Source organism: Mercenaria mercenaria, chromosome 12 (assembly GCF_021730395.1).
Source record: "Mercenaria mercenaria strain notata chromosome 12, MADL_Memer_1, whole genome shotgun sequence".
Classification (NCBI taxonomy): domain Eukaryota; kingdom Metazoa; phylum Mollusca; class Bivalvia; order Venerida; family Veneridae; genus Mercenaria; species Mercenaria mercenaria.
Window position 1 is genome coordinate 53,638,638 of NC_069372.1, and position 26,940 is coordinate 53,665,577.

Here is a 26,940-nt window from a genome sequence, read left to right on the forward strand (position 1 = left end):
TTTCAAATCATTTCACATTTTTATTGCACTGCTATATAATAGCTACACAGGCATTCGGCAGCGGAATAACTTTTCTTCAACAACAATAACAACAACAATGTATCTGCCAATATCACTTAAATTGGATTCAAAGTGACCTTTCTCATAAAAGTTATATGCTTATTCAATAAAGTTCAGTTCACAGGACTAGTGGCTATTGTTAGTGTACACTGTTTGAACATCCAGGTCTTTTGTTTCTACAATTACATTATCATCAGGTCGTTAAACTTTATTGAAAAGGTCACTTTGAATCTGAATATTTTTAAACCATCAGTATCCTTAATGTTTTGCAAAATATATTATTTAACTTTCCCTAATTATCATTTTCAGATAAAGTAAATGTTACACGTTTAAACTAAAAGGGTATGTGCAAACAGCTGCACAGTCCCCACAAGGAGAGAATGATCTAGTGATTAAAACTGTCAGCCACGCATCCAAGAGGTCATGGGTTCAAGCCAAACTGGGGTCATGACCATGCCTCAGTGCTTGTTTCTCCAAAAAGTTTACAAAAGAGTAAATCAAATAAAATTCAAGCTTTTATAACATTAGTAGATAAACTAAATTGCTATAACTCTGAAAGAACTATGTCAATTTTAATTTGATCTACTCTTCTCAAAATTAAAAATTTCATTCTATAGATTCGATATTCAAAATGGTTTTATTTTTGCTAATATTCATTAATTATGCCACTTGCAAATTCAAAGTATTCGTAAACATTAATGTGTATCATGTCCTAAATCACAAGTACCCGTATTTCGCAAAGTCTTAACACTGCAATTAAGATTGATAGCCATTAATCCTCTAAATAAAGCCCATGCAAAACTTACCCGATCTATAGTAACTTATGAACAAATGAAGCATTTGGGATGAGTTTCTGCAAGAAAAATACAGTGTTGTAAAAGTTTAACTATCTTCAGCATTCTTCATGTAAATTGACATTATTACAGGTTTTCACTTTTTTGTTAATTTTGTAATACTGGTATAAACAAAATGTAAATGAAGATTATTTTTTTTCAAAGTGACTGTGAATGAGTAGCATTTAGAAACCTGCCTAAAATTTTGTCCAGCATTTAACCCAGTCCCTTATATTCTATTACATACAAATATAGTAGACTCAACAGATTCCAGAAAATATTATGAAAAAGTTAGATCTCGAGATAAATGCATTTTCTTACTGTAAAGCAAATGAGAAAAGCCTTTGCATAAAGATTGCAAAAATATATTTTGAAAAGCACATAACATTATGCTCATTTTAGAAAACTTTACATTTGAACACAGGTTGTTGCAGTCTGTGACACAAAGATTGAGATGGAGTAAATGTACGTATTCCATTAACGTGGAGAGAGATGATATGCTGAAAAACCTTTTAAACTTATGTATATATTTAATTAAGTCTGTCTAAGAATTTATTACCTATCTGGGCAGATGCTAAGTACAATGTGCATGTATCTTCTACATGTATATGCTTATCTAGCCATGGTTTTTTTCATCAAGTTTTTAAAATGCACAGACACAGTTCAGGTCACGTGGCAAGTTTTTAGCTTAAAATGGTGGAGTAAAACCCCTCTTGCCTCTCCCGACATATTTTCAAGCAGAAACAAAACCTGTGAAAAACCACCAACCTTCTGCAAGCATAGACAGCTTCCTCAGATCACTACCCAAGCAGGGTTTGAATCTGCAGACGTCAAGAACCAAGTGATTACATGTATACAAATTCAGCCTTAACCTAACCAATAACTTACTGTGTACTTGAATATAAAAATACTGTTTTCTATTCAACAAAAAAAACAACAAGAGGACCATGATGGTCCTGAATCGCTCACCTGTTCCCACATGACCCAGTTTTGAGTATGACGTCGTTTTTTCTATTATTTGATATAGTGACCTAGTTTTTGAGCTCATGTGACCCAGTTTTGAATTTGATCTAGATATCATCAAGATAAAAATTCTGACCAATTTTCATGAAGATCCATTGAAAAATAAGGCCTCTACAGAGGTCACAAGCTTTTTCTATTATTTGACCTATTGACCTAGTTTTCAAAGGTACGTGACCCTGTTTTGAACTTGACCTAGATATCATCAAGGTGAACATTCTCACTAATTTTCATGAAGATCTCATGAAAAATATGGCCTCTAGAGAGGTCACAAGGTTTTTCTATTTTTATACCTACTGGCCTAGTTTTTGACCGCATGTGACCCAGTTTCAAAACTGACCTAGATACCATCAAGGTGAACATTCAGACCAATTTTCATGAAGATCTATTGAAAAATATGGCCTCTAGACAGGTCAAAAGATTTTTCTAATTTTAGACCTACTGACCGAGTTTTTGACCGCAGCTGACCAAGTTTCAAACTTGACCTATATATTATCCAGATGAACAGTCAGACCAACTTTCATACATATCCCATGAAAAATATGGCCTCTAGAGAGGTCACAAGGTTTTTTCATTATTTGACCTACTGACCTACTTTTTTGAAGGCACATGACCCAGTTTCGAATTTGACCTAGATATCATCAGGATGAACATTCTGACCAATTTTTATGAAGATCCATTCAAGAGTATGGCCTCTAAAGAGGTCACAAGGTTTTTCTATTTTTAGACCTACTGACCTAGTTTTTGACCGCACGTGACCCAGTTTCAAACTTGACCGAGATATCATCAAGGTGAACATTCAGACCAACATTACTACAGATCCCATGAAAAAATTGGCCTTTAGAGAGGTCACAAGGTTTTTCTATTATTTGACCTATTGACCTAGTTTTTGATGGCACGTGACCTAGATTCGAACTTGACCTAGATATCATCAAGGTGAACATTCTGACCACTTTTCATGAAGATCTTGTAAAATATATAGCCTCTAGAGAGGTCACAAGGTTTTTATATTTTTAGACCTAATGACCTAGTTTTTGACCGCACGTAACCCAGTTTCGAACCTGACCTAGATATCATCAAGGTGAACATTCTGACCAATTTTCATGAAGACCCCATGAAAAATTTGACCTCTAGAGTGGTCACAAGGTTTTTCTATTATTTGACCTTCTGACCTAGTTTTTAACGGCACGTAACCCAGTTTCAAACCTGACCTAGATATTATCAAGGTGAACATTCTGACCAATTTTCATGAAGATCTTGAGAAATATATGGCCTCTAGAGAGGTCACAAGGTTTTTCTATTTTTAGACCTACTGACCTAGTTTTTGACCGCACGTGACCCAGTTTCGAACTTGACCTAGATATCATCAAGGTAAACATTCTGACCAATTTTCATAAAGATCCGATGAAAAATGTGACCTCTAGAGTGGTCACAAGCAAAAGTTTACGCACGGACGACGGACGCTGCGCGATCACAAAAGCTCACCTTGTCACTTTGTGACAGGTGAGCTAAAAAAAGAACCAAGAAATATCAATGTCAATATATTTCGCTAAAAATATGAAATAAATAAACATAACTTAACAAAACATGTGATCTAGGTCTGTTCTACATTTACACCCAGATATGAATATTGTAGAATAATTTTTCTGAAATAAAGAAAATAAAAATTTTGCTACTCAAATCTGTAAAAAGCAAAACTCAGAAATCAAGAAATTTCACTCAATGTTAAATTATATCCTATTAAATAGAAGATTTGTCTGTTCGTTTCAGTGTAAGCTACAAATACTTTCACCAAGTCGGCACCAGATACAGTATTTTCACAAGTGGTGGAGCAATAAGTAAAAATTAAAACTTCTGCTATTCATAAGAAAAATTAGTTTAAACTTAAATTTGATAAAAAACACGTCTGTTTTACAATTTGTCTTTTCAGGGTTTTTCACCAAATTTTACCCCTTTACCTGACTACATCAACACTGTTGGAAAAAGTAAACTAGACCTATGAGATGTACAGATTTTACATGACCAGATTTATATTTGCATTTTCTTGTTAGAAATTTCTTTGTTAAAGATAGAAATTCTCCTGTATCCTACCAGTGAAATCATATTTTGATAAAATCATAGTGTAATTACCAAAATATAATAAACTGTGGTTACAAAAAAAAATACAATGGAAACATGTTGTTTTTTTCTACAATGAGTCTTCTGTATCAACATGTCAAATATTTGTAGTGAGACATCATTCCATTGCATACCACTATATGTAAATATTCAAGACATAAAACAATTATTAGCACTGTATTAAGAAATACTCTACACTAGTTCTATCACAGAGTAAAACTTAACTCCTTAAGCCATCTTTAATGCAAAATTCTAAAATTCTATACAAATGTAACACAGGGAAATCTTTAATATTCTTAGTGGAGCTAATTTTTGTTGAGTTTGAGGTTGAGTCTATCCACAAAATAAAATCCCAATGAACAAGTAAAATCCTCATTCATTTTATGTTCAATTTGCAAATCCATCAACTCATAAGCCCACAAAACCAATCTGGCCCAAACAAAGAAATTTCTTGCCCACAAAAATAAATTATTTCACAATAAAACTATGACTGTAATATTCTCAAACATGATCTGTACAATTGGTTTGATTTACAATTAATCATGTAACAAATAAGTTGCTACATACATTTTTCACAAATCGCTCAGTACCTGATCCTCGACCTATTATATTTATAACAAATGACCTGTGACAGTGAACCAGTATGACAGAATTTGGATTCACAACAGGACCATAACGAAAACCCTACTTCATTATCATAACAGTGTATACTGGGCTTAAAGTCTTTATTAACATGTAACAAAGAGGATATTCAGCTGTAGAAATCACAACTAATTCAACGAATCAACGTCAATCTTCTTCATCCGAATCCTCGTCATCCATTGGAAATCTTAGAATGGCTGCCACGCCTGACAACTGACCTAACTCTGAAATGTATTAAAATATTGCTATATTGCTGGGTGAAATTTCTTGTAAATTTATTTTTTCAATTTTAAAATTTAAGCTAAAAGACAGAAATGCTTAAAGAAATGCTGAAAATAATTATTAAACCTTACAAATTGAAGTCGTAAATCAATATAAATCTTGCCATTCCTAATTTCCTACATAAGAAAGAACAAACAACACATGAAAGCAAGTGTACAACATTATATTAGACTCTTTCCAGAATAAACCTGACCGCTACAGTCAAATTTGCTGGAGCAACCATGTCTATAAATAGACCTCTTGCATTAAGAGACCACTTTTCAAAACTTTCCTTTTTCTGTTGTTTAAGAACAAAGAGACCTGGGGCCCCGCCCCATTTCACAAAAATACTTAAGTTTCATCCTAAGTTCTCTCCTTAGTACAAATGTATAGACTTTTAAAACACATTTATTTCATAGGATATAACTTGTATCCTTTTAAAATGGTTATCGTTAATTTCGTTTTAGGACAAATCTATCTTATTTTTGTTTGGCTGAAATTCTGAAAATAGACAAATAGTTAAAATGACTCTACTTAAAATGATGAAAATGATACAAATTACTCCTAAGTTCAAACTGTGTCCTTATTAGGTATCGTGAAACAGTTACAGGCCACTGTTGTGTTAAGAGACTGTTTTTTGCTCTTCCCTTATGTAGTCTTCTAATGCAAGTTGAGCTGTACTATATCTCCATTTTTTCCCCCATACATAATTCATGCACAAGTTCTGAATACCGTCTTTAGATTGAATTATATTTTAAAGTCCATCTTAAGATGCCTTTAAACAGAGCAAGTAATACTGGACTCAGACTCTTAACTGAAGCCACATACTTAAGTTAGTTCTGCATGTTCGGATTAAATTTTTTCTTCTATGCAGAATTTAATTAAACCCTGATTTTTCAGGACTTTAGAATATCCTGAAAAAATCTGGCAAACAAAGATAGGACTGTGTGCTTAATTTTTTGCTCAAATTAAAAAAAAATTCAACCTCATGCAGGTTTTCATAATGGGAGTCTATGGGAAAATCTCATTTTAACAAACAGAAATTTTTCTACTAAGGGGTAGGTTTTAATGAAACTTTGTCAGCCTGTGCACTTATTTTTGAATTATTAGCCAATGATTTAAGAGATCTGCAAATTTCAAACTGATTTGAAAGCATATTTTTTTAATTATTTCATGGGTCAACAGTTTTGTTATCATTTTTTATCTTTAGAAAGAATGTAATGTTGCTGTTTTAGAAATGTACACACACAGGATGACATTTATACGAAGGAAGATTTTTTTTCAATATGTCCTGTCCAGGATATTTTATCCGAATAAATGAAGTTATGCCATAACCACAGGTTTATCAAACATGCAGAACTGCCCAAAGAGAGATTGTAACAGGGACCTGATAACATGACCGAATAAAGCAAGTAGAATGCTCAACAAAGGTTGCACAGGTTTTCACTTCAAACAGCTTCAAACAAAGATCTATACTGTATACACATATATATAATAAAACATAAATAAACTTACGCTCTCCAGATACATGTAAACTAGAAAATACTTTGACATCGCCACCAGCTTCTCGCACTGTGTCCACAAGTTTCACATAACGCTTTCGGGATTTGAGGTCCATAGATCTGTAATCCAATATATGAAATGATAAATTTTTTTCAACATTCAGGCATAAGGTGTATAAACTTATAAATCGTTTGTTTGATACAAGTTTATTCAATAGCATTTCAGTTATGTAAGAAGTCAATTAAGCATACTTTTGCTTCTACATTCCTTACCAGTATCACCCATTTTCTGAAAGTAACTGACAACTTCTTCACATGTATCAGAGATGGAAAATGGATAACCTTGGGCATACTGTCTTCAGTCAATTATAACAGAGAACATAGACCTGACTTGTGATTGAACCTTTGACCTCCTAACTGAAAATCTTGTGCTCCACCTGTTGAATTTACATGGCAGGCAACTCCACAATTCTGTATGAGTACTGACTTGTTCTCTATAAGTAACTGACAAGTTTCCCATACGTTGTTGTTGTGTTTATAGTGTAAACAACAACATTTTGGTCATGTGGCAACTTTTACAGCATTCCTGGTGGAGGAAAACCCCAGGTGCCCCTTTGAGCATTATTTCATCCCGGGCTGGCATCCCACATGAATCAGAGGCTTAAGAAAAATCACTTAAGACATACTGTCTTCTGTCAACTTCCCACAGAGACAATTCTTCATTTAGATGAACATGCTTACAATATTTCAAATCATACCCTAGTGATCTATCTATTTTAACCAGGTACTTACATGCTGACAATCAGAGATGAGGGATGATTAACTGCAGAAATACTCTGGCCTTTTTTTTTTCATCAATTTGGGAATGCCACTGACACCGGTGGAATTGGGAAAATGCTCTAGGAAATTGTCTTAATTGGGACAATTTGCAAATTACCAAAATCTACATAAATGTGTTTTTGTGTGAAATATTAATGAATTGCATTTCAGTAATTGTTCAACAGTATTATAATTTACCTAAATATACATACAAATTAGCAAAACTGTCTTAAAACAGCAAAAACTCTAAAAGGTATAATCATTTGGGAATTTTAAATTCAACTTTGGAAAAAAAACATACTTTTTTGCATTGGGATTACCTCCTTTTACAGGAGGTAGATTTATAGGGGGAAAAAGCCCTGATACTGTTACAATGAAACTGTCACAGAGAATATATTGAGCTAACAACATACACAAAGTTATTTTTCACACAATTGTGTAAATACATGTCTACACATAAAAACACATTTGCTGTAGATATATGTATAGTGTAAAATAAGAATTTTTTCTGAGGGAGTTATTTTCCCTTTATCAATTTTGCTAAATGTCCGCATTCATGAAAATAAATATATGTGACACTATTTTATAAATATAAATAGTCGTCTTCTTTTCACTAGTTGGCCATATATCAATAAACACACAAATTTAAACCAAAGCTGTCTAATGACAGTGTGCTGGACTATTTGAAGTCCTTCCACATAATACTACCTTAGGATTTAGCAAATTTTTTTTAGTTGAAAAGGGGGCGTAATTTTGACAATATAAAAGAAGCCAATACTAACAACAGGGTGACAACAGAAGCTCTATTATTTGAAATAATTCAAGTAATCCAACTAAAAAAGCAAATTTTGAACTCACAAAAATGTGATTTTACTATAGATACCTAAATAATTCATCAGATATAAGCAGAACTTCAATACCCTGATGCTCAGCTGCCTTCTCTACAGGCTTTATTCTGTAAATATAAAACATAACATTTTTATTGTACAGTCTACTGCATTTAAGGCTTATTCAACTTCAAATTTCTCCTTCAAATATCAAACGTATGTAAAACTCCTACAGTTTAACTTCATTCACTCGAACTCAACATGCCAAAGGCAATTTGTAAGAGGGATCAATAGCTTGCCAACAGCCACTATTTTTCTCTAAAAGCATGTATACTATTCAATAAACTGTTTAACCCTTACCCTGTTAAATTTCTGTAATGAATTTGTTCATCCTTCAGACAGTACCATTAGCTGTTAAAAGGGGTGCATACCAAAAATAAACTGACTGAATAGCAAACAGTGCAGATCATGATCAGACTGCACGGATGTGCAGGCTGATCATGATCTACACTGGTCACAAAGGCAGAATCAAGCGTGTCTAGCATGATAAGGGTTAACTGCCCCTACATGTATTGTTTCCGGCACTATCAAATATATACCAAACTACATGTATGATCTGTATATCAATACACAGTCTACCCTGTATATAGCAACCAGTCAATGGGAGCGACATAATATGGCTGCTTAAGGCAGGTTGCTGCTTAAGATGACTTGAAATTAGAACATAGTCAAATTAGGAAGTTAGCCGACTGACTGTTCTAGGCAATGGGCTAATTAATAAAAACAACACAAACAACTTGATTGCACTTAGTGCTCGGGTCCTCCAAAAATAAATACAACTTTTCCTGTAAGTAGCCACAAATATGACCCCTAAAGAGGTTAAACCTGCAACCTCTGGACCAAGCAGAAAACCTCTTATCCAATTTACCACCTCCTTAAAAACTGTTCTCCAATGACTAAACATTATGTAGACTTACCCATAAAATGCCCTGGATGGGTCATTCTGTAGCATCTGATAAAAGTCATCCAATGCTTTCACTTCACTTGTAGCTTTGGTATCAGACAATTTGGACACTATTGTTTGGTCTTGTAACACCTCTGAAACAGCAGAAAGATAAATACAATGTTGAGCTACACAATTTGTTGCTGAATGTAATTCAAAATTACTATTTTATTATACCTTTAACTTATGTCTTCTTTGGTAATACAATTAAACCTGTATTAAGCACCCAGCCAAGAGTTTGACACAATCTGGCAGCTTAAGGCAAGTTGAAATTAGAACAAAAAGTCAGTCTGGGAAGTTAGCTGACTAGCTGCACTGAGGCAAGTGACTGCGCAATACATGTTCAACTGTATGTTATTAATATTTATTATATGTAGGCCCAATTACAGTTGTTTCAGCATGACAGCATGTCAACAATTACAAGGCAATAAAGCATTCTTTCTCATAATGCCTTGTCCTACACAGCTTTTTATTTCTCGATGTTATTTTTATTTCTTTACATACCGTTAAAGATGGTTCATCAGATTTTAGTGTGACTCCAAAATAGTCCCCGCATACCTTGTATCTCAGGATTGCTGCAGCCATGAGCTCATGCAAACCTTTTACAGATTAATCTACATCAATATTGGGTTACTATATGTACTTTCATTTCAGACAGTTGTGAAAAGCAGTGTGGTACCTACCTTTTAAAGAATGTTTAAATCCAGATGAGGAATGGCACATGACAAATTTTGACTTGTTGTCTAACAATATTTTATAGTCTAACTTTAAGGCTTGTTGAAACATATACTCCATAAACTGGTCCTGAAAGTCAATTACATCTTCAATTACTTCCTATAAGCACCTCTCAAAATCTTATACACCATTAAGTACCAGTACACCTGGCTTCATTTAAGGCAGTTCTGCACATTTGGAAAAAAAAAAAATCTATAACGTAGACTTCAATTAAAATTTTAAGACTTCAGAATATACATGTCCTTAAAAATTCCAGCAAGTAAAAAAGACAGGGTCATATGTTTGATTTTTTGCAGCACTGATTTGAAAAATTAGGAACTTGTGCTAGTTTTCATAAAGGGAGTCTGTGGGAAAATTTTGATGGCATTTCTGCAAATAGGATTTTTTTCATTATGTAGATTTTAATGAAACTTTTCACAGTTGTAATAAACATATTGTCTATTTTATGGTCAAATGAAAGGTATAAGAGCTTGTGTGTTTTTTTTCCAAGACATCTGCACAATTATCAAGAGATCCACAAATTTCTTGTGGATTTTAAGGCAGTATTTTTATTATCATTTCTTATCTCTTGAAAGAAAATGATGTTGCCATTTTCATTAATGTACACTTTGTGTAGAATTATTTTTCTTAACGTATGCCAGCTACAGACTTTATTCTATGTTACCCAAATAAATGATGTTACACGATGACTTCCAGTTTATGTCAGAATCATGCAGAACTACCTTAACTCAAAATTAAATGATTTCTACTTTCTTTTCAGTCCAGTTATTCCCCTAAGTTACCGATAACATATTCAATTTCTGAACGTAGCCTAAATACGAACCAGTAACCAACCAGTCACTGTTTCAAACTGGGACTTGAACCTGGGAGGAACAACTCACAATCACAAAGCAAACTGGAAGGCTTATAAAAAAGAGAAAGACTATGTCCCAGGTAAAAGTTTTAAAGTCAACACTCTAAGAATTGTATCAGATATTAAGAAACCCTTCACATTAACATGGACAATCTTTAAGATGAAGTTTTGTCACTATATTTTGCTGGTATTCCTTTGTTTCCATTTATAAGAAAAAACAAAACAAATACATATTTTGAATATACTTACTTTTACAAATCCAGGACTAGCAACTAAAACACATTTCACAACTGCAAACAGAAATTGAATTTAAATCAACACAGACATAACAAGAGCTGTCTGATGACAGCGTGCTCGACTATTCGAAGAACTGATTGAAGAATAGGGTCAAAATATTTCAACAGATATTCAGACAAAAGAAATAAATAGATTAGACAAACAATGTTCCTGTATTTCTTTGATTTCGATAAGTCTTGCACTAAATGGCAATGTATGAACCAATTTCAAAGTCCAAAAAGGGCCATAATTCAGTCAAAATAGTTATGTACTCTTGCCTACAGATGGAAATCATAATGATTAACAAGTGTTCAAAGTTTAAAAGCCATATGTCAAATAGTTTTGACAAAATGTGGACTTGTATGAAAACAGAACCAATTTCAAAGTCCAAAAAGGGCCATAATTCAGCCAAAATAGATGACAGAGTTATGTACTCTTTCCTACAGATAGAGACTGTTATACTAAACAAGTGATAAAAGTTTCAAAGACATATGTAAAACACTTTACAAAAAATATGAACTGGTACGGAAAGCATAACCAAGAGTTCTAAGTCAAAAGGGGCCATAATTCAGCCAAAATCCTTGATGGAGTTATGTACTCTTGCCTATAACTGGATATGGTGATGGTAAACAGGTGTTGAAAGTTTCAAAGCCTTATCTCAAAAGACTTTGTCAAAATATGAACTGGTACGAAATATTAACCCAGATTTCTAAGTCAAAAAGGGCCATAATTCAGCCGAAATCCTTAATGGAGTTATGTGCTCTTGCCTATAACTGGATATGGTGATGGTAAACAAGTGTTGAAAGTTTCAAAGCTTTATCTCAAAAGACTTTGTCAAAATACGAACTGGTACAAAACTTAACCAAGATTTCTAAGTCGAAAGGGGCCATGATTCAGCCAAAATCCTTGATGGAGTTATGTACTCTTGCCTATAACTTTCCATGATGAAGGTAAACAAGTGTTGAAAGTTTCAAAGCTTTATCTTAAAAGACTTTGTCAAAATATGAACTGGTACAAAAAACTTAACCATGATTTCTAAGTCAAAAGGGGCTATAATTCAGCCAAAATCCTTGATGGAGTTACATGTTCTTGCCTATAACTGGCCATGGTGGTGGTAAACAAGTGTTGAATGTTTCAAAGCTTTATCTCAAAAGACTTTGTCAAAATGTGGACTGGTACGAAAAACTTAACCAAGGTGTGATGCCGACGTCGACGCCGTGGTGAGTAGGATAGCTCTACTTATTCTTCAAAATGTCAAGCTAAAAATGTTTAGATAATAATCAACATCAGTAAATAATCTTCATAATTCTCTTTATTAAGCCCCTACTGTAGAATGAATAATATTTGCAATGATTTTATTTTGCCATTTTTTGCAAATAATGCCACTCACAAATTTAAAACATTTGTGAGTATTAATCTGTATTATGTCCTAAAAAAACGCACATATTTTTGGAATTCTTAACAATGCCAATAAGGCTCTTATCATGAAATTAGTAAATAAAACCTGAATGAAAATTACCCTATCTACAATACTGTGGAACAAAACAAAAACTGCAAACTGATTTGAGAACAAGAGCTGTCCGTAAGACAGCCAAGCTCGACTATTCGAAATATTGTCCCAGAGGCAGGAAAATATTACCCAAAAAGGTTAAATATCAAAAGAGTTTTAAGTTCAAAAGGGGGAATAATTTGACCAAAATGCATATCAGTTATGGGACTTGCTGCTCTTAACTAGTTTTATAACCTCGAAGGCACATGTGAAGTTTCAATTCAATATCTGCATTAGTTTTGGAGATAGAAACTTGCATGTAAAACGTTAACCAGAATTTTCAAAGTCCAAAAGGGGGCATAATTTGCTCAAAATACATGTCAGAGTTATGGGACTTGATCCAGTGAGGTTAGTAATTGATCTAGAAAAAGACAAAATAAGTTTAAAATCTATATGCCTTTTAGAAATAGCTGTATGTACTTGCACACAAAACTTTTACCAGAATTTGCTAAGTCCAAAAGGGGGCATAATTTGGCCAAAATGAAGGTCAGAGTTATGGGATTTGCTGCTATCAACTAGTTTTATAACCCCGAAGACACATGTGAAGTTTCAAATCAATATCTGCATTAGTTTTGGAGATAATAACTTGCATGTAAAACTTTAACCAAAATTTTCTAAGTCTAAAAGGGGGCATAATTTGCTCGAAAAACACGTCAGAGTTATGGAACTTGACCCAGTGAGGTTGGTAAGTAATCTAGAAAAAGAAAAAATAAGTTTCAAATCTATATGCCTTTTAGAAATAGCTGTATGTACTTGCACGCAAAACTTTAACCAGAACTTTCTAAGTCTAAAAGGGGGCATAATTTGGCCAAAATGAAGGTCAGAGTTATCGGACTTGCTGCTATCAACTAGTTTTATAACCCCGAAGACACATGTGAAGTTTCAAATCATTATCTGCATTAGTTTTGGAGATAGTCACTTGCATGTAAAACTTTAACCAAAATTTTCTAAGTCTAAAAGGGGACATAATTTGCTCAAAATACATGCCATAATTATGGGTCTTGACCCAGTGAGGTTGGTAATTGATCTAGAAAAAGAAAAAATAAGTTTCAAATCTATATGCCTTTTAGAAATAGCTGTATGTACTTGCACACAAAACTTTAACCAGAATTTTCTAAGTCCAAAAGGGGGCATAATTTGGCCAAAATGAAGGTCAGAGTTATGGGACTTACTGCTATCAACTAGTTTTATAACCCCGAAGACACATGTGAAGTTTCAAATCAATATCTGCATTAGTTTTGGAGATAGTAACTTGCATGTAAAACTTTAACCAAAAGGGGGCATAATTTGCTCAAAATACATGTCAGAGTTATGGGACTTGACCCAGAGAGGTTGGTAATTGACCTAGAAAAAGAAAAAATAAGTTTCAAAGCTATATGCCTTTAATTGATGGCTGTATGTACTTGCATGCAAAAACTTAACCAACGTGTGACGCCGACGCCAGGGTGAGTAGAATAGCTAGACTATTCTTTGAATAGTCGAGCTAAAAATGTGCAAAAAGAAATTTCTTTTTAACAATGTACTAGTTTTCAAGAATGAAATTATACCATGTAAAAGGTTAGTCTATAATATTAAGTAAGTTTTCCATACAACTGAAATTTCAGGGGTGGGTACTTAAGACACGCTTGTGAAAAAAAATCATCTATGAGCAATGTAATTTGAAATAACTACAGTAAATTATACTTCAGTATTCCTAAAAAACAGATTCATGTATAGCGGAAAATCAACAAAAAGACAATTCAGCTTTATTTATTTTATTTTGTTGGGTTTAACATCGCACAGACACAATTATAGGTCATATGGCGGCTTTCAAGCTTTGATGGTGGAGGAAGATTCCCCCAGGTGCCCCTCCGTGCACTATTTCATCACGAGCGGGCACCTGGGTAGAACCACCGACCTTCCGTAAGCCAGCTGGATGCCTTCCTTACATGAAGTATTCAACGCCCTGAATGAGGCTCGAACCCACATCGGTGAGGGACAAGTGGTTTGAAGTCAGCGACCTTAACTACTCGGCCACGGAGGCCCCAATGCAGCTTTGTACACATCTTAAATGCAACTAAGTAAATTGATTCATTCAAGTAAAAGTATAAAGCACTTACTATCAAAATTTACATGTCTCAATATTGCTTGTAATATTTGGTCATAAAATCTAGTGAGCCCCTGAAAACAGAGAAATACACAGGTTATTCAACAGGATAAGTAAACAGTTATAGTAAGTTATTCAACAGGTTGTACTCCCTATTATATTGGGTTAATCAACAGGATAAGTGCTTTAATAGTTATATCAAGCTATTTGACAGGATGAGTACCAAGTTATATTTGGTTATTCAAAAGGGTGAGTACCAAGCTATATTAGGTTATTTTACAGGATAAGTTCTCAACTATATCAAGTTAATCAACATGATGAGTATCCAGTTTAATTAGATCATTAAACAGGTTTGAGAAACTAGTTTGATTACATTATTCAACAACATTATTTCCCAGTTAAACAAGGTTATTTCAACATGAGGAGTACCCAACAGAAAAAAAACATACTGGACAAGGCAATAGGTAAGTCCTATATGCTATATATTTAAATGGATGTGAGTCGGAGTCTAAATATATCCCATATTGTACAAATGCAAATCACTTGTTCATAGGAGAACAATTGGTATTCTTCATATAAATCACAAAAGTTTCTACATGTATCATATATAGCAGTGACGATCAACGAACTCCAGTTGGCGGAGAAATCACTGACAGAACACCATTAAAGGGACATACCCTATATCTAGCAGAATATATTCTCGAAACACAGATAATGTGTTCAATGAACGTAAAATGATAAAGAAATAAAATTTTAGAGAACAACATATGACGAAAAATGCCTCATTTTACTGTGCAATTAATCAATATAGAGACCTTTTGTAATAAATCACTATCCTCCCATTAATTGTATAACAGCAACTTTTATGGTTTACGGTACTGCAACATATTTTAAAACGCTGATTTTATCGATAATGACTAGAATACATAGCTTAAACCTTTAGGATAAGTTATAAAACTTCCGAATATTCTATTATTTATGTTTTTGTGGTTTTTTTTTAGTTTGACATCAGTTAGGGTATGTCCCTTTAATGGAACAGTATTACACAGCTGAAACATGCAACAACAACAAAAAACTTTTATTCTAAAGTCTAAATGCTGTAGGTCTACAGTGTGAAGTAGACACATCTCACAGAACTCTGATCTGTGGCAACCTTTCCTTCTATTAATATGACCTGAAAACAGACCTGACTGAATTGTAACTACCTAAATATTTTGGTATATAATCAGTCAGGGGTGTAACTGTTTTAAGTTATGTAACCTATTTCACTTACTTTTTCAAGCATTTTATAACCTGTATTAGTTATAAAATATAGTTAACTCAGGTAAGTTATTCAAAAAAAGTCTTTTTGCTGTTCTCACCATATGACCTTTAAAGTGAAATTAGTAGCAAACTGTGGTTAATCAAATTCTCTCTTAGTCTGATCACGACCTGATAAGCATAATGGGATTTTAAGAGTTTTATAGCTTTAAAACTTTTGCTTAACACTTTATCAGCCTTGCGTAAAAAATTTTACTGCATAGCTGGAAAGATAAAAGTTCAAGGATTCAGGAAATAATTGCATTAGTCTCATTCAAAATGAGGAATTGGCACAGGAGGGCTTTGTAATATTTTATGATAACTGAAACAAGTTATGAAAGTATAAGCAATAACTCAAATTGGTTATAAACTGCGATAACTTGAAACAGTTACACCCCTGACTGTTAATGGCTAACACCTAGTTTTATTCCTGTTTAAGGTACATTACCATCTTTAAAAGCTGCAGAAACACTAAAAAATGTTTTCCACTTCAGTCAAACCCACATTTAAAGACCATGTTTGTACGTGTCACAGTCATCTACATTTCCAGAGGACTTTTTCAATTGTTAAAATACAGCTACACAGTATAGGTTTACATGTATATCAGAAATGAAACAAGTGGTTTTTGGAGTCAAGTGGTCTTTGTTATCACTCAAATACTGAGGTTAGCATAGTTTGACTTTATTTATTTATTCCTCTTTGCAAACTGTCAATCATAATGCAGAACTGTCAGTACATGGGGATACTTCAGAAAATGTTAGTTAAAACAAACCTTATCATGCTGAGAACAGCTTCCTTTTCTTTTTCTTGGTATATTTGTTTCTAATTTTGCTCTAACTAGGGTCATGTTTGGTGTGATCAGACATACATGTGCAAGACCCTCCTGCATCACTATTGCAGCTAAATCGGCATGTTGTGTTGGGTCACATGCTAGCTCTGAAATTTAAACAAAAATTGTTGCATGAAATTTCTTTTCTCCAGAGTTTGGGAAAGCCAATTTCCCTAATCCATATGGGATAAAACCAATGAAATATCCTTCTTAGAGGTAAAATTATTTTTTCTTTAAATTAAACTCCTGACGAGTCCCTTAAAACTGTTGAAAACATTGTTACATGTTATAAATGCCTCTAATCTGTCAGTGTTTTTTTGTGCCGAAATTCAGCCCAATTCCCCACTCCAAGAAGTATGTTTTTTCCCCCTTTCTGAAAAAAAAATCCACTCGTATTTTTTTTTAAATATTTTTTTTATATTCTAACCAAAACTCTTAACAGATCTACATGATACCATTTAAAACACCTGACAATGTTCTTTTAAATCATTCTCATTTCAAGTGTCACATATTTATGAGAAAATATTGCTTTTATCAGGATGCAACTTTTCCCTTGTTTTAGTTATTATGGTGTGATTTTCCCCTCCTAACGGACCCTGCCACCATTCCCCTAAAAACTGAAGAAAAAAAACTGTCTGTACATAATTTATTTTTTAATAAGTAAGAAAAGAATCAGTTGAGGAATATTTCTGGGTCATAAAGAAATATAGCGCAACTTCTTTACAGCAGTCGCTGGAAAATTAACATTTGTTCATTTGACAGAGGTTGCTGCTCTGAAGAGGTTAATTCACTGTGAAACTTGTCAACCAGGAAGGGAAATATATTACTGCAGACTCAGTAATATTAGTGGAGGTTTCGTTTTCACTAATACTCGCTTTTAGAGAGGCACACAAATAAAAACTTGTCAAACTTAAAATGCAATAGCTTTCAAAGAAGAAACAACTACAAAGTGCAAGTTCTTAACAACACAAATAAGCCTGTAGATCAGGAAATCACCAAATAAAAGAGACGCTAAAATAACCAAATTTCCAGCATCTCTTTGTATGAAGGAATTTGTAGATCTGAGGTATTGTTGTTATATGAGCCCGCCATGAGAAAACCAACATAGTGGCTTTGCGACCAGCATGATCTGACAGCTTGCTTGCTTCCGCGCAGTCTGGTCAGGATCCATGCTGTTCGCTTTCAAAGCCTATAACAATAAGAGAAACCGTAAGCGAACAGCATGGATCCTGACCAGACTGCGCGGATGCGCAGGCTGGTCTGGATCCATGCTGGTCGCAAAGCCACTATGTTGGTTTTCTCATGGCGTGGCTCATAGGGTAAACTGTATACCTATTCTATCTAATGCTACACTATCCCACTCATGTTTTCCTAGGGTAAATTTTCTATTCATCTCGAGATCCAGTGTGTGGTACGCTCCCATCTGTAATCATAAACAACATAAATATATATAAAAACAAATTAGTCAGTTCTAAGTAAATATATAGTATAATAAATATAAAATTACTAAGGTCAGAACAAAAAACACTTGTGTTTAGCCCTAAAATTAAGACCCTACCCTAAAGTTTTTTAATCTTTAAAGAAACTTCTTTAAAAAAAAAATTTTCTTGCCAGAAGTGAATTTTAGAAATATTTTGGTAGCATTTATTAAACTTCAATCATAAGAAGTTTAGCTTATAGCTAATTTCACTTTTTTAATGCACTTTCTCCATGAAATTAGAATTAGAAAATAAGTAAGGCTGTCTATATGATAGTGATTGGGTATTTGACAGCTTCTCAGTCAAAAAATGGCTATGATTCTGGCAAAAATTAGCTGTGTTATTTCATTATAACTCATAATAACAAATAACGACCAGGATGACGACAGCTTGTATGCTCAATTTCAACCAAATTTTCTAAATCAAACAAAGGCCGCAATCTGAATTAATTTCCACAAACATGTCTTGACTATGTAAGTACTTTTGAGGAGAAGGATGTCTTGTGTAAAGCATATCTAGCTGTGATATATTACTTGTGATGTGTAGTTACTGAGATACTATTTTGCTGACAATTTCTAACAAAATATTGTTGAAAAAAAAAGCTACGACTTATTTCAACTGACGATAATTTAACCATACAGTGTAACTGTTGGACACAATTCTTTTGTAATATAATATCCAACAATGTAACACTTATAAGACAAAAAACAAAGCAAGATAATACTAGGCATTTACGTTACATTATTTCAAAACTGTTTTACCTTGACATACTGATTCTCCTCTATATTTCTGCCCTTTACTCGCAATACACAACCTTGTGTATCAAAGTCTATAGTTTCTATTCGGATTGTGAGGGTTGTCCGTACCTTATTTACACTCACACTTCCAGTGGCTGATTCATTCTGCACCTTTCTGTGAAAAAAAGCATAAGCATTAGTTGCTTCTTATGGACTAAATAAAAGTCATATTAATTGAGAGCCAAGCCTCACTTTTCCTAGGTTGATATATCCTCATTAGTCATATCGAAAGACCATTGTGATAGTACTAAATTCAACAAAATGAAGGTTACTAGAGGAAAGAATTATTTAAACGAAACATTTTACTGCTTTCCAGTGTAACATCATGTATGGTCATAACTTGTGTATGATGTCACACTGTTATGAGGTCTAAATATTATATGGCTTTATTAAATTAGGTCAAGTGTAGTTTAGTCCATGGTTTAGTTTTCAAATGGCATTTGCTAACTTTTAAAATTAACAGATTTCTCAATTCTTTTAAAGGCATTCATTTTTTATGGTCCCTCGATGAAGAGGAAAATTGTTTTGTTTATTGTCTGTTGGTCGGTAGACCATTTGGTTTTCACTTGATAACTAGAAATTGCTTGGTCTCACAGTGGTCATACTTCATAGAATGATTACCTGCAGTCAACAGATGACCTCAATGGTTTTGGGGTCAATAGGTCAAAGGGTAAGGTCACAATGACATAGTCATTGATAATGAAAACAATTTCTGCTAAATAAGTAAAGAATAATTTGGCCTACAATTGTCAAACTTAATAAGAAGATTGCTAGCTGTCAGTAGCAACTAAAATTTCAACTGAAAGAAAAAGAAAATTGGAAACAGGCAGACTTTTTCCTGATATGAAACCCATCATTCAGGGAATATCAAGTGGCACTTTTGGGGTAACACCATTAAACTCAGGCTACAACTAATAACTTCAATAATGTAACTGCCTTCAGAAACGCTTGCCCATAATAAAACTTTTCAAACAATGACATTTGTATACATATGAGACGATATTATTTTTCTTCTATATGTATAGAAAAATTAATCTTACCTTCCGTAAAAGTAGTCATAGGTTTACATGAAAAACTGCAGTCAAAGATAAATATATACGAGTTTTCATCACTCCTGGCTCTTTTGCACTCTGATGAAAATTAACTTTACAGGCATTAGTAAGTAGCTTTTTCGTTTAAATTCAAAGCAAATCCTAGGCCTGCTATAAGTCTATTTCATTTGATTAATAGATTTGACTCACCTTATAGTGGTTGATCTCAGCGTATCTTCAACACAGACAAGGTTGTATGCATGCCACATGTCTTCAGCTTCATCAGGGATCAGGGTTACACATCTGAAACACAGAACAACCATGCAACATCAATAATAATGAAAAAATCATAGATGATATCAGATCCAAGGCTGTCCCATAAACTTTCCTTTGTGTTTGCAAGAAGTAATGAAAAGGCTGTTGTGGATACCTGTGCTTGTCAGCCGAGCACCAAAAACAATCCAACGGAGAATTGATGCGGCTGGCGCATAACCACTGGCATGATATTAAAATAACAAAGAGATTTGCTGGTTTTAGTCCATGACAGGTAATAATATGTATATGGATGGAAAGATTTTTAAGTGCTGAATCGATGGACACCAATAGCATGTGTGTTTGAGTTGGATTAAGTTAAATAAAATAGACCAGACAAGGTCACTGTATGTAAACAATGAGGAGATTCATGAGAAGTTTAAAATCTTGAGTGGATTTAGGCCTGATATAGTTGAAGACTGGCTACCATATCTTAACTGTAATTCTGATGAAAATTAACATTCCAGGCATTAGTAAGCAGATTTTTCGCTTAAATTCAAATCAAATCCTAGGCCTACTATAAGTTTATTTCATTTTTGTTTTTATATTAACTTTCAGAGTTTTATTGATCAGATCTTAATTCATTTTTAGACTGTGGTCAAGATTAGCAACAACCTCTCAGTTTTTACCTTGTACAATCTGAAGTCCTGCAGCTGTATTATGTATAATGTGCATTTTATGCTTGATAATTCATGTGCTTTTCTATGTGCTTATTTGTACTGTAATATGACTGTTACACTTGTATGTTACTTGTTGTTGAGTCGGCCAATAGCTACTCATAGCTAATGTTGACACCAGACTATTCTTTTTTATGGTCGCGTCCATTTAGTTATGGCAGAACCCTATTTAGTTACCTTAAACCAGTGTCGGACTGCAACATCAGCGCACTGACTCTCATGATAAACTGATGACGTCATGCAATGTTAATAGCACATTATGGTTATTTTTGAAAATTAAAATGAACATTTTGTATATTTATGAATTTTACTAAATTATAAATATAACCATTTTCAACAAAGTTCATGAAACTTGTGTGTATAACTTGTGTTCAGAATTTGATGCATGGTTTGTTTTACGCCAGATCAAAAGATCCAGTAACCGGACACCTAGCCTGGATGCTAGGGTTTTTCTAGCCGTCCGGTGATCAATTTATTTATGAATTATGTATTTTTCTGTGAAAATGTTGAACTTTAATTTAGATAATAAGTTGCTTACCTTCATATAATCAATATTTGTTTTTAAACACCCTGGTACATTGTATAGTTACGTTCGTTGTTTAAAAGCATTTCAGTTACGAAGTGTTGTATCCAGGATTGAAAAAGGGCATGGGGCAGTTGAAAAAGGGCAAGGGCAGTATGGGGGCATGCTCCCCCAGAAAATTTTGAAATCATGCGTGCCATTTCGCGCAATTTGGAGGCATTCTGTGTGATTATGTACCATTGTATTTTATTGTATTTCTCTCTAATCATGCTTATTTATTTATCTATTATGATAAAACATATTATTGAAAATATCTGCTTGTGTCTTTCTTAACATAGGCAATTGACTGAGGTGTCCTCTGAATCTCAATGCAAGAAACATTTCTCGATTTTCTTTGATTTTGGGTATATAAGAAAACATGTATTGTGAATTTTTCTTGTATAAATCAAAGTGCTATAAAATAATATTTCTTTGCATAAATTAGGTTTTTATTGAAACCTAGCCGTTTTGTGAGGGAACAATAACAATCAATTTCATCCTTACAGTGTCCTTACACAATCTATATATCTTTTAAACCTATCAATAATTCTGTGCTTCGTGTTTTAGTTGACTCTGCAGCATATTTCATGAAAGAATATTTGAGTTAAAATTTATTTATTTGAATAACTGCAGCTTTCTACTTTCTCTGACACTGTATTGACTTATCCGAATGTGTGTCGTCCGAAATACCCTACAGTTTTGGGAACGATTTTTGCCGATTTTCACTCATAGCGGTTGTACTTTCGCATTTTTTGTAAGTGTTTTGATTGAAATAGCCAAGCTACTACTTGCTGGATTATATATGGAACAGACAATATTAATGGTTCAACATGTTCTACCAGCGTCCGTTTTACTTGGTTTCAACTGAACAGGTTCGTCAATAATTTTCTGCCGACCGATCTGAAATTCGTTTTTATAAATGCCAAAATTGATTACATGCAATATAAGAAAAAAAAGTATTTGAACCCGATGTATTTCCACTGAAAATAAAATGTTGTTTGCAAAAAAATGTGCACGAAAACGAAAGTACAATTTGACAGCAGCCGACAGTTTGTAACACTGTCCATTACGACATTCTGGACTATAATATTATCGATTTTGCCTCCAACAGTTAATTTACTTTTACAGGTGGTAAGATCAATCAATTTTGAAAACACGCTGCATATACATAATTGACTCGTTAACCTCGCACCTGTATAATGTAGTACACGGCGGATAAATACACACAGACACACGCGACCTTGATTAGGTAGCATTACATGACAGTCACACAACTGTGTGTTTACTCAGGAGAGGTAGCGATAAACGGCGGACTGAAACGTTAATTGCTTGTCAATCAATCGCAGTTTTGGCGCGTGATCAGTGGAATAAGGCGGGGCTACAGGGCGGGCATTTAGAGTGGCGCAGATACACACTGAATGGCACTAAATACGGGCAGGAGGGCGCAAGAAAAAAAGGTAGGGGTGCTCCACCCTTCTAAATCTCTCTCCGTACAACACTAGTTATGTTGTTGTTGTTGTTGTCCCAAGAAATGTATGGCAAATAAAGGTTTCAAAATAATGTAAAGGTAAAGTGTTGCGTCAGAATATCTGGTACAAAGAAATGAGAAATATTTTTTAAAAAACTTTTAGCATGTTTATGGAATGATCACAAAAATAAGAATACGCCATTATCATATTTGTCACACCCCCACTTTTACCTGTTGTTGAGAAACAGAAATTGAAAGTATATCAAATTTTTGTCTGAATGAAGCCTAATATTTGTGTACAGGTAAATATTGCAATAGAGAGGTATCTTGCAGAACTCTAAAAGCTGGGACCTGCGGGCAGATCTAGGAAAGAAGTTACAGTTTCCTGAAGAAATTGCCCACACAACTCTCAAACCTGAAATTGTTATTTGGTCCAGAAATCCAAAGACAGTAATTATGGTGGAGTTAACAGTGCCTTGGGAAGAGAGAGTTGAAGAGTCGAATGAGTTAAAGAGGGAAAAGTACGAAGAGCTAGCCAACACATGCAGAGGGAACGGTTGCAAAACATGGGTCTTCCCTGTAGAAGTAGGATGCCGCGGCTTCCCATCCAGTTCAGTGTGGAGAATGCTTGGGGCATTGGGCATCAAAGGAGCAACAAGGAAGACATCAGTCCATGTCCTCAGCAAAGCTGCTGAGAGAGCCTCATGTTGGCTATAGCTACAGCATAGCAATACATGTTGAAAGCCAACACAGACGGGGTAGGGGTTAATCGCCCTACCTGCCCCACCATCAAGAGGGTGTTCCGAGTTAAGGGGCGAAACACCTGTTGACGGATGGAACTCGGCTGATGACGTCTGTGTATGCAATATATCTGTATTTATCACATTACTCATATTGCTATGTTCTGCAAAAAATATGATAAATGAAATTAATTTATTACACTTTTCTAAATAAATTGATTACCAGACGGCTAGAAAAACCCTAGAGGATAGGCTAAGTGTCCGGTAACCGGATGGCTAGAACGCAGGCTAGGCGTCCGGTTACCGGACGGCTAGACATTTCAAAAGAAAAATGGTTAGAAGTATTTTTTTTTAAGCAAAGGGTGAGACCATGGCATTTCACCTGAGGAAAGTATAGTGTGACAGGCTTCTAGCATGATTTCTGGTTAGGTTCCAATTCGGGATTCGTTTAAACTCAAAGATCCCTGACAGCATTATAAACATGTGCATCAAGACCTGCTATCGATAGTTAATAAATTTTAAATTTTATGCAGTATTTTTTAAATGTCACCAGATACTTATGAAACTTGTTCATATTCGTCAGCTTTGTCTGTGTACTGGTATTATCAGAAAACTGCTGACCAATACTAATAATGGTAGGTATTTCAATGACCTTGACCTGTAATGTAAACAAATATGGCGGCCGTCGATTGAAAGTAAAAAGTGCAACTCGCTTGAAAATTCATAAATACACTCGTGATTTTTTCGGTGGAAAAGACATTTTCTTTAGGAACAAAATCGGCGGTCAAACTTTGCTTTTATTTAGTAACATAGAAAGTTGGAAACGATTTTCAATTTTCATAAATACAGCAGCAAACAAAAAGAAATTCCTACAGATGATAGATTACCTCACAAGTATTTTATCATTGCAGAAATTAAATCATTATCAACTTGCATTTAAAAGCGATCTGCCTTCAAAACTTCAAATCGTAAAGTGCTCACTGCGCATGCGCAGCGAAAGTTATGAAACTCTAGGGGAGAAGCAATTATTCACTTTCTGTATTTTTTATGGTCTATTATCACTAAAGGGGAAGCAACTAAAACATTACTAATTATACATTCTGGAACTTATCCCTTTGTTGGAAGTAGTGGTCTCCCTTTTCTTTACATTTTTTCTTGATCAAGAGAGAAAAAGTAGGAGAAACAATTTTCCCTGTTTCTCGTATTATTAGGGTTCCTCATATTCTCGTTGGCAGTGGCTATGATTACGGTACCGTAATCCTAGCCTCCGGTTCCTTGACAACCCTATGAGAATAGGCTAGGATTACGGAAGTATTTTAAGAGGCAGCAAATTTATGTTAGGACACGCATAAATGACATTGTAAACTTACTCATTTCACTTAATTTCACTAAATATTTCGTGCTGTCGATCGGCCGTTTTGGGTTAGTATAATCTTAATGGCGGTGCGCGGAAATATTATAGAAGTATCTATGTTTTGTTTATACCTGCATTTTTTTCATCAAGTCAACACAAATGGTATTTAATAACAAACAATATGGTTATAAATCATAAAATTCAAAGTATAGATTTTTCTTTTTTTTTAATCTAACTTTGACACTCATATTTCTAATATATTTCCGCGCGCCGCCATTAAGATTATACTTACCCAAATGGCGGATAGAAAACACGAAATAATAAGGCAGGCATGAAAAATTAAGTGAAATAAGTAAGTTTACAACATCATTTATGCATGTCCTAACATATACTTTATGCCTCTTAAAATACTTCCGTAATCCTAGCCTGTCCTCATAGGGTTGTCTAGGAATAGCGTTGAGGAACAGCAAGAGGACTTAACCAGGTAACAAAAATGGGAACACACATGGGAACAGTGATTTTTTTTGCGTATTTTTACTGCCGAATATCGGCACTTTCCCCTCGCCAAAAAAGGCCATTTTTTCCCAAAAAATCGTCAATTTTTCCCCTAAAAAAGAGATGTTTCCCCCCTCAAACTATAAGATTTTATTTCCAAAATGTAACAGTTTATATTCGGGCGTGAGATCAGCGATATCTAACATGAAATTGGCAGAAATGGCATCAAAAACGTCCTTTTTAAGATCAAAATCGCATCAAGGTTACCGTTGCAAAAACACGTGACAAACAAAATATTGCCGATTTTCAAGAGAAATATGCACTTTAGTCGGTTTAAATATGTTCCATTATGTCATTTAATCATTTATGGTAATGAAAAATGACAATATCTCTCCTAGTTTTTGAAAAATTGGAGATCAAAATCGCCGCGATTGTACCGATTTTCGGATAGTCAAAATTTCGGACGTTATCAAATTTCAAGGGCATGAAGTGAAAATTGATAAATACAATTATTACAAGTTGTATTGGTGTCTTAATTTATTTTATCACCCAAAAATTTCACGATTTCAAATCCAAAAGTGGTTTTGAAAAAATATACACTCTTCAAACAACATTCAGTAAGGAAATGTACAGATTTATATCACTTAGTATGGAAATTAAACATATTTCTATTTTTCCCAATTTGGGGAATTATCGCGCTTATTTTCCCAATTCAGCGGGCACAGGCACCTTTATTTTTTCCAAAAAAAATCACTGGGGAAGTGGAATTCAATTAATTTCTTAACATTTTCAGAAAGACATTGCCTTAAGAAATGAAGTAACATTTTGAAAAATAGGAAACGTATTTTTTATAAAATGTCATTGAAATAGCTAATAATGGCTTGTCAAAGCCCCAAAATATTACCGGCACCAAGTGAAAACTCAATCAGTATAAACTTACCCCTGTCCATTTTTATCAATATCTCTGCTAACAAGCTTCATCTTTATGATTTTTGTGTTGTATATCAAGGTAATGGCACGTTCATTACTGATTAATTAATATAAAACTTTGAATCGTATGTGACAACATGGTGATGAAATGACGAACATCCGGGCATCTTAAAATTTGGTTATCCGAAATTTGTTTGTTAGGAACAATTTGATTGGCTTAATTAGGTTTATTCTCTGTATTTGCCGTTTCAGATATAGACGGTAAATACCGTACTTCTAACTGTACGGAAATACAGCCAGAATCCTGTACTTATTTTCAGATATTTTTATTTGTTCTGTTCATGTGATGGATCAGATTGTTACAGAATTATTATCCTGGCACAA

At 34.1% G+C, this 26,940-nt stretch overlaps 1 protein-coding gene across 1 annotated transcript; it reads right to left on the reverse strand.

The window, feature by feature from the left end:
• LOC123533664 (protein pelota-like) lies at window positions 1–26,739 on the reverse strand. Its single transcript, XM_045315414.2, has 12 exons — window positions 26,567–26,739; window positions 20,229–20,321; window positions 18,952–19,102; window positions 18,045–18,135; window positions 16,656–16,819; window positions 14,598–14,658; window positions 10,923–10,963; window positions 9,769–9,889; window positions 9,060–9,180; window positions 8,139–8,210; window positions 6,450–6,556; window positions 1–4,897 (listed from the first exon to the last, which is right to left on the reverse strand). The coding sequence occupies exons 1-12, from the start codon at window positions 26,605–26,607 to the stop codon at window positions 4,821–4,823; spliced, it is 1,140 nt and encodes a 379-aa protein (XP_045171349.1). The 5' UTR covers window positions 26,608–26,739; the 3' UTR covers window positions 1–4,820.
• Window positions 26,740–26,940: the final 201 nt, after the last annotated feature.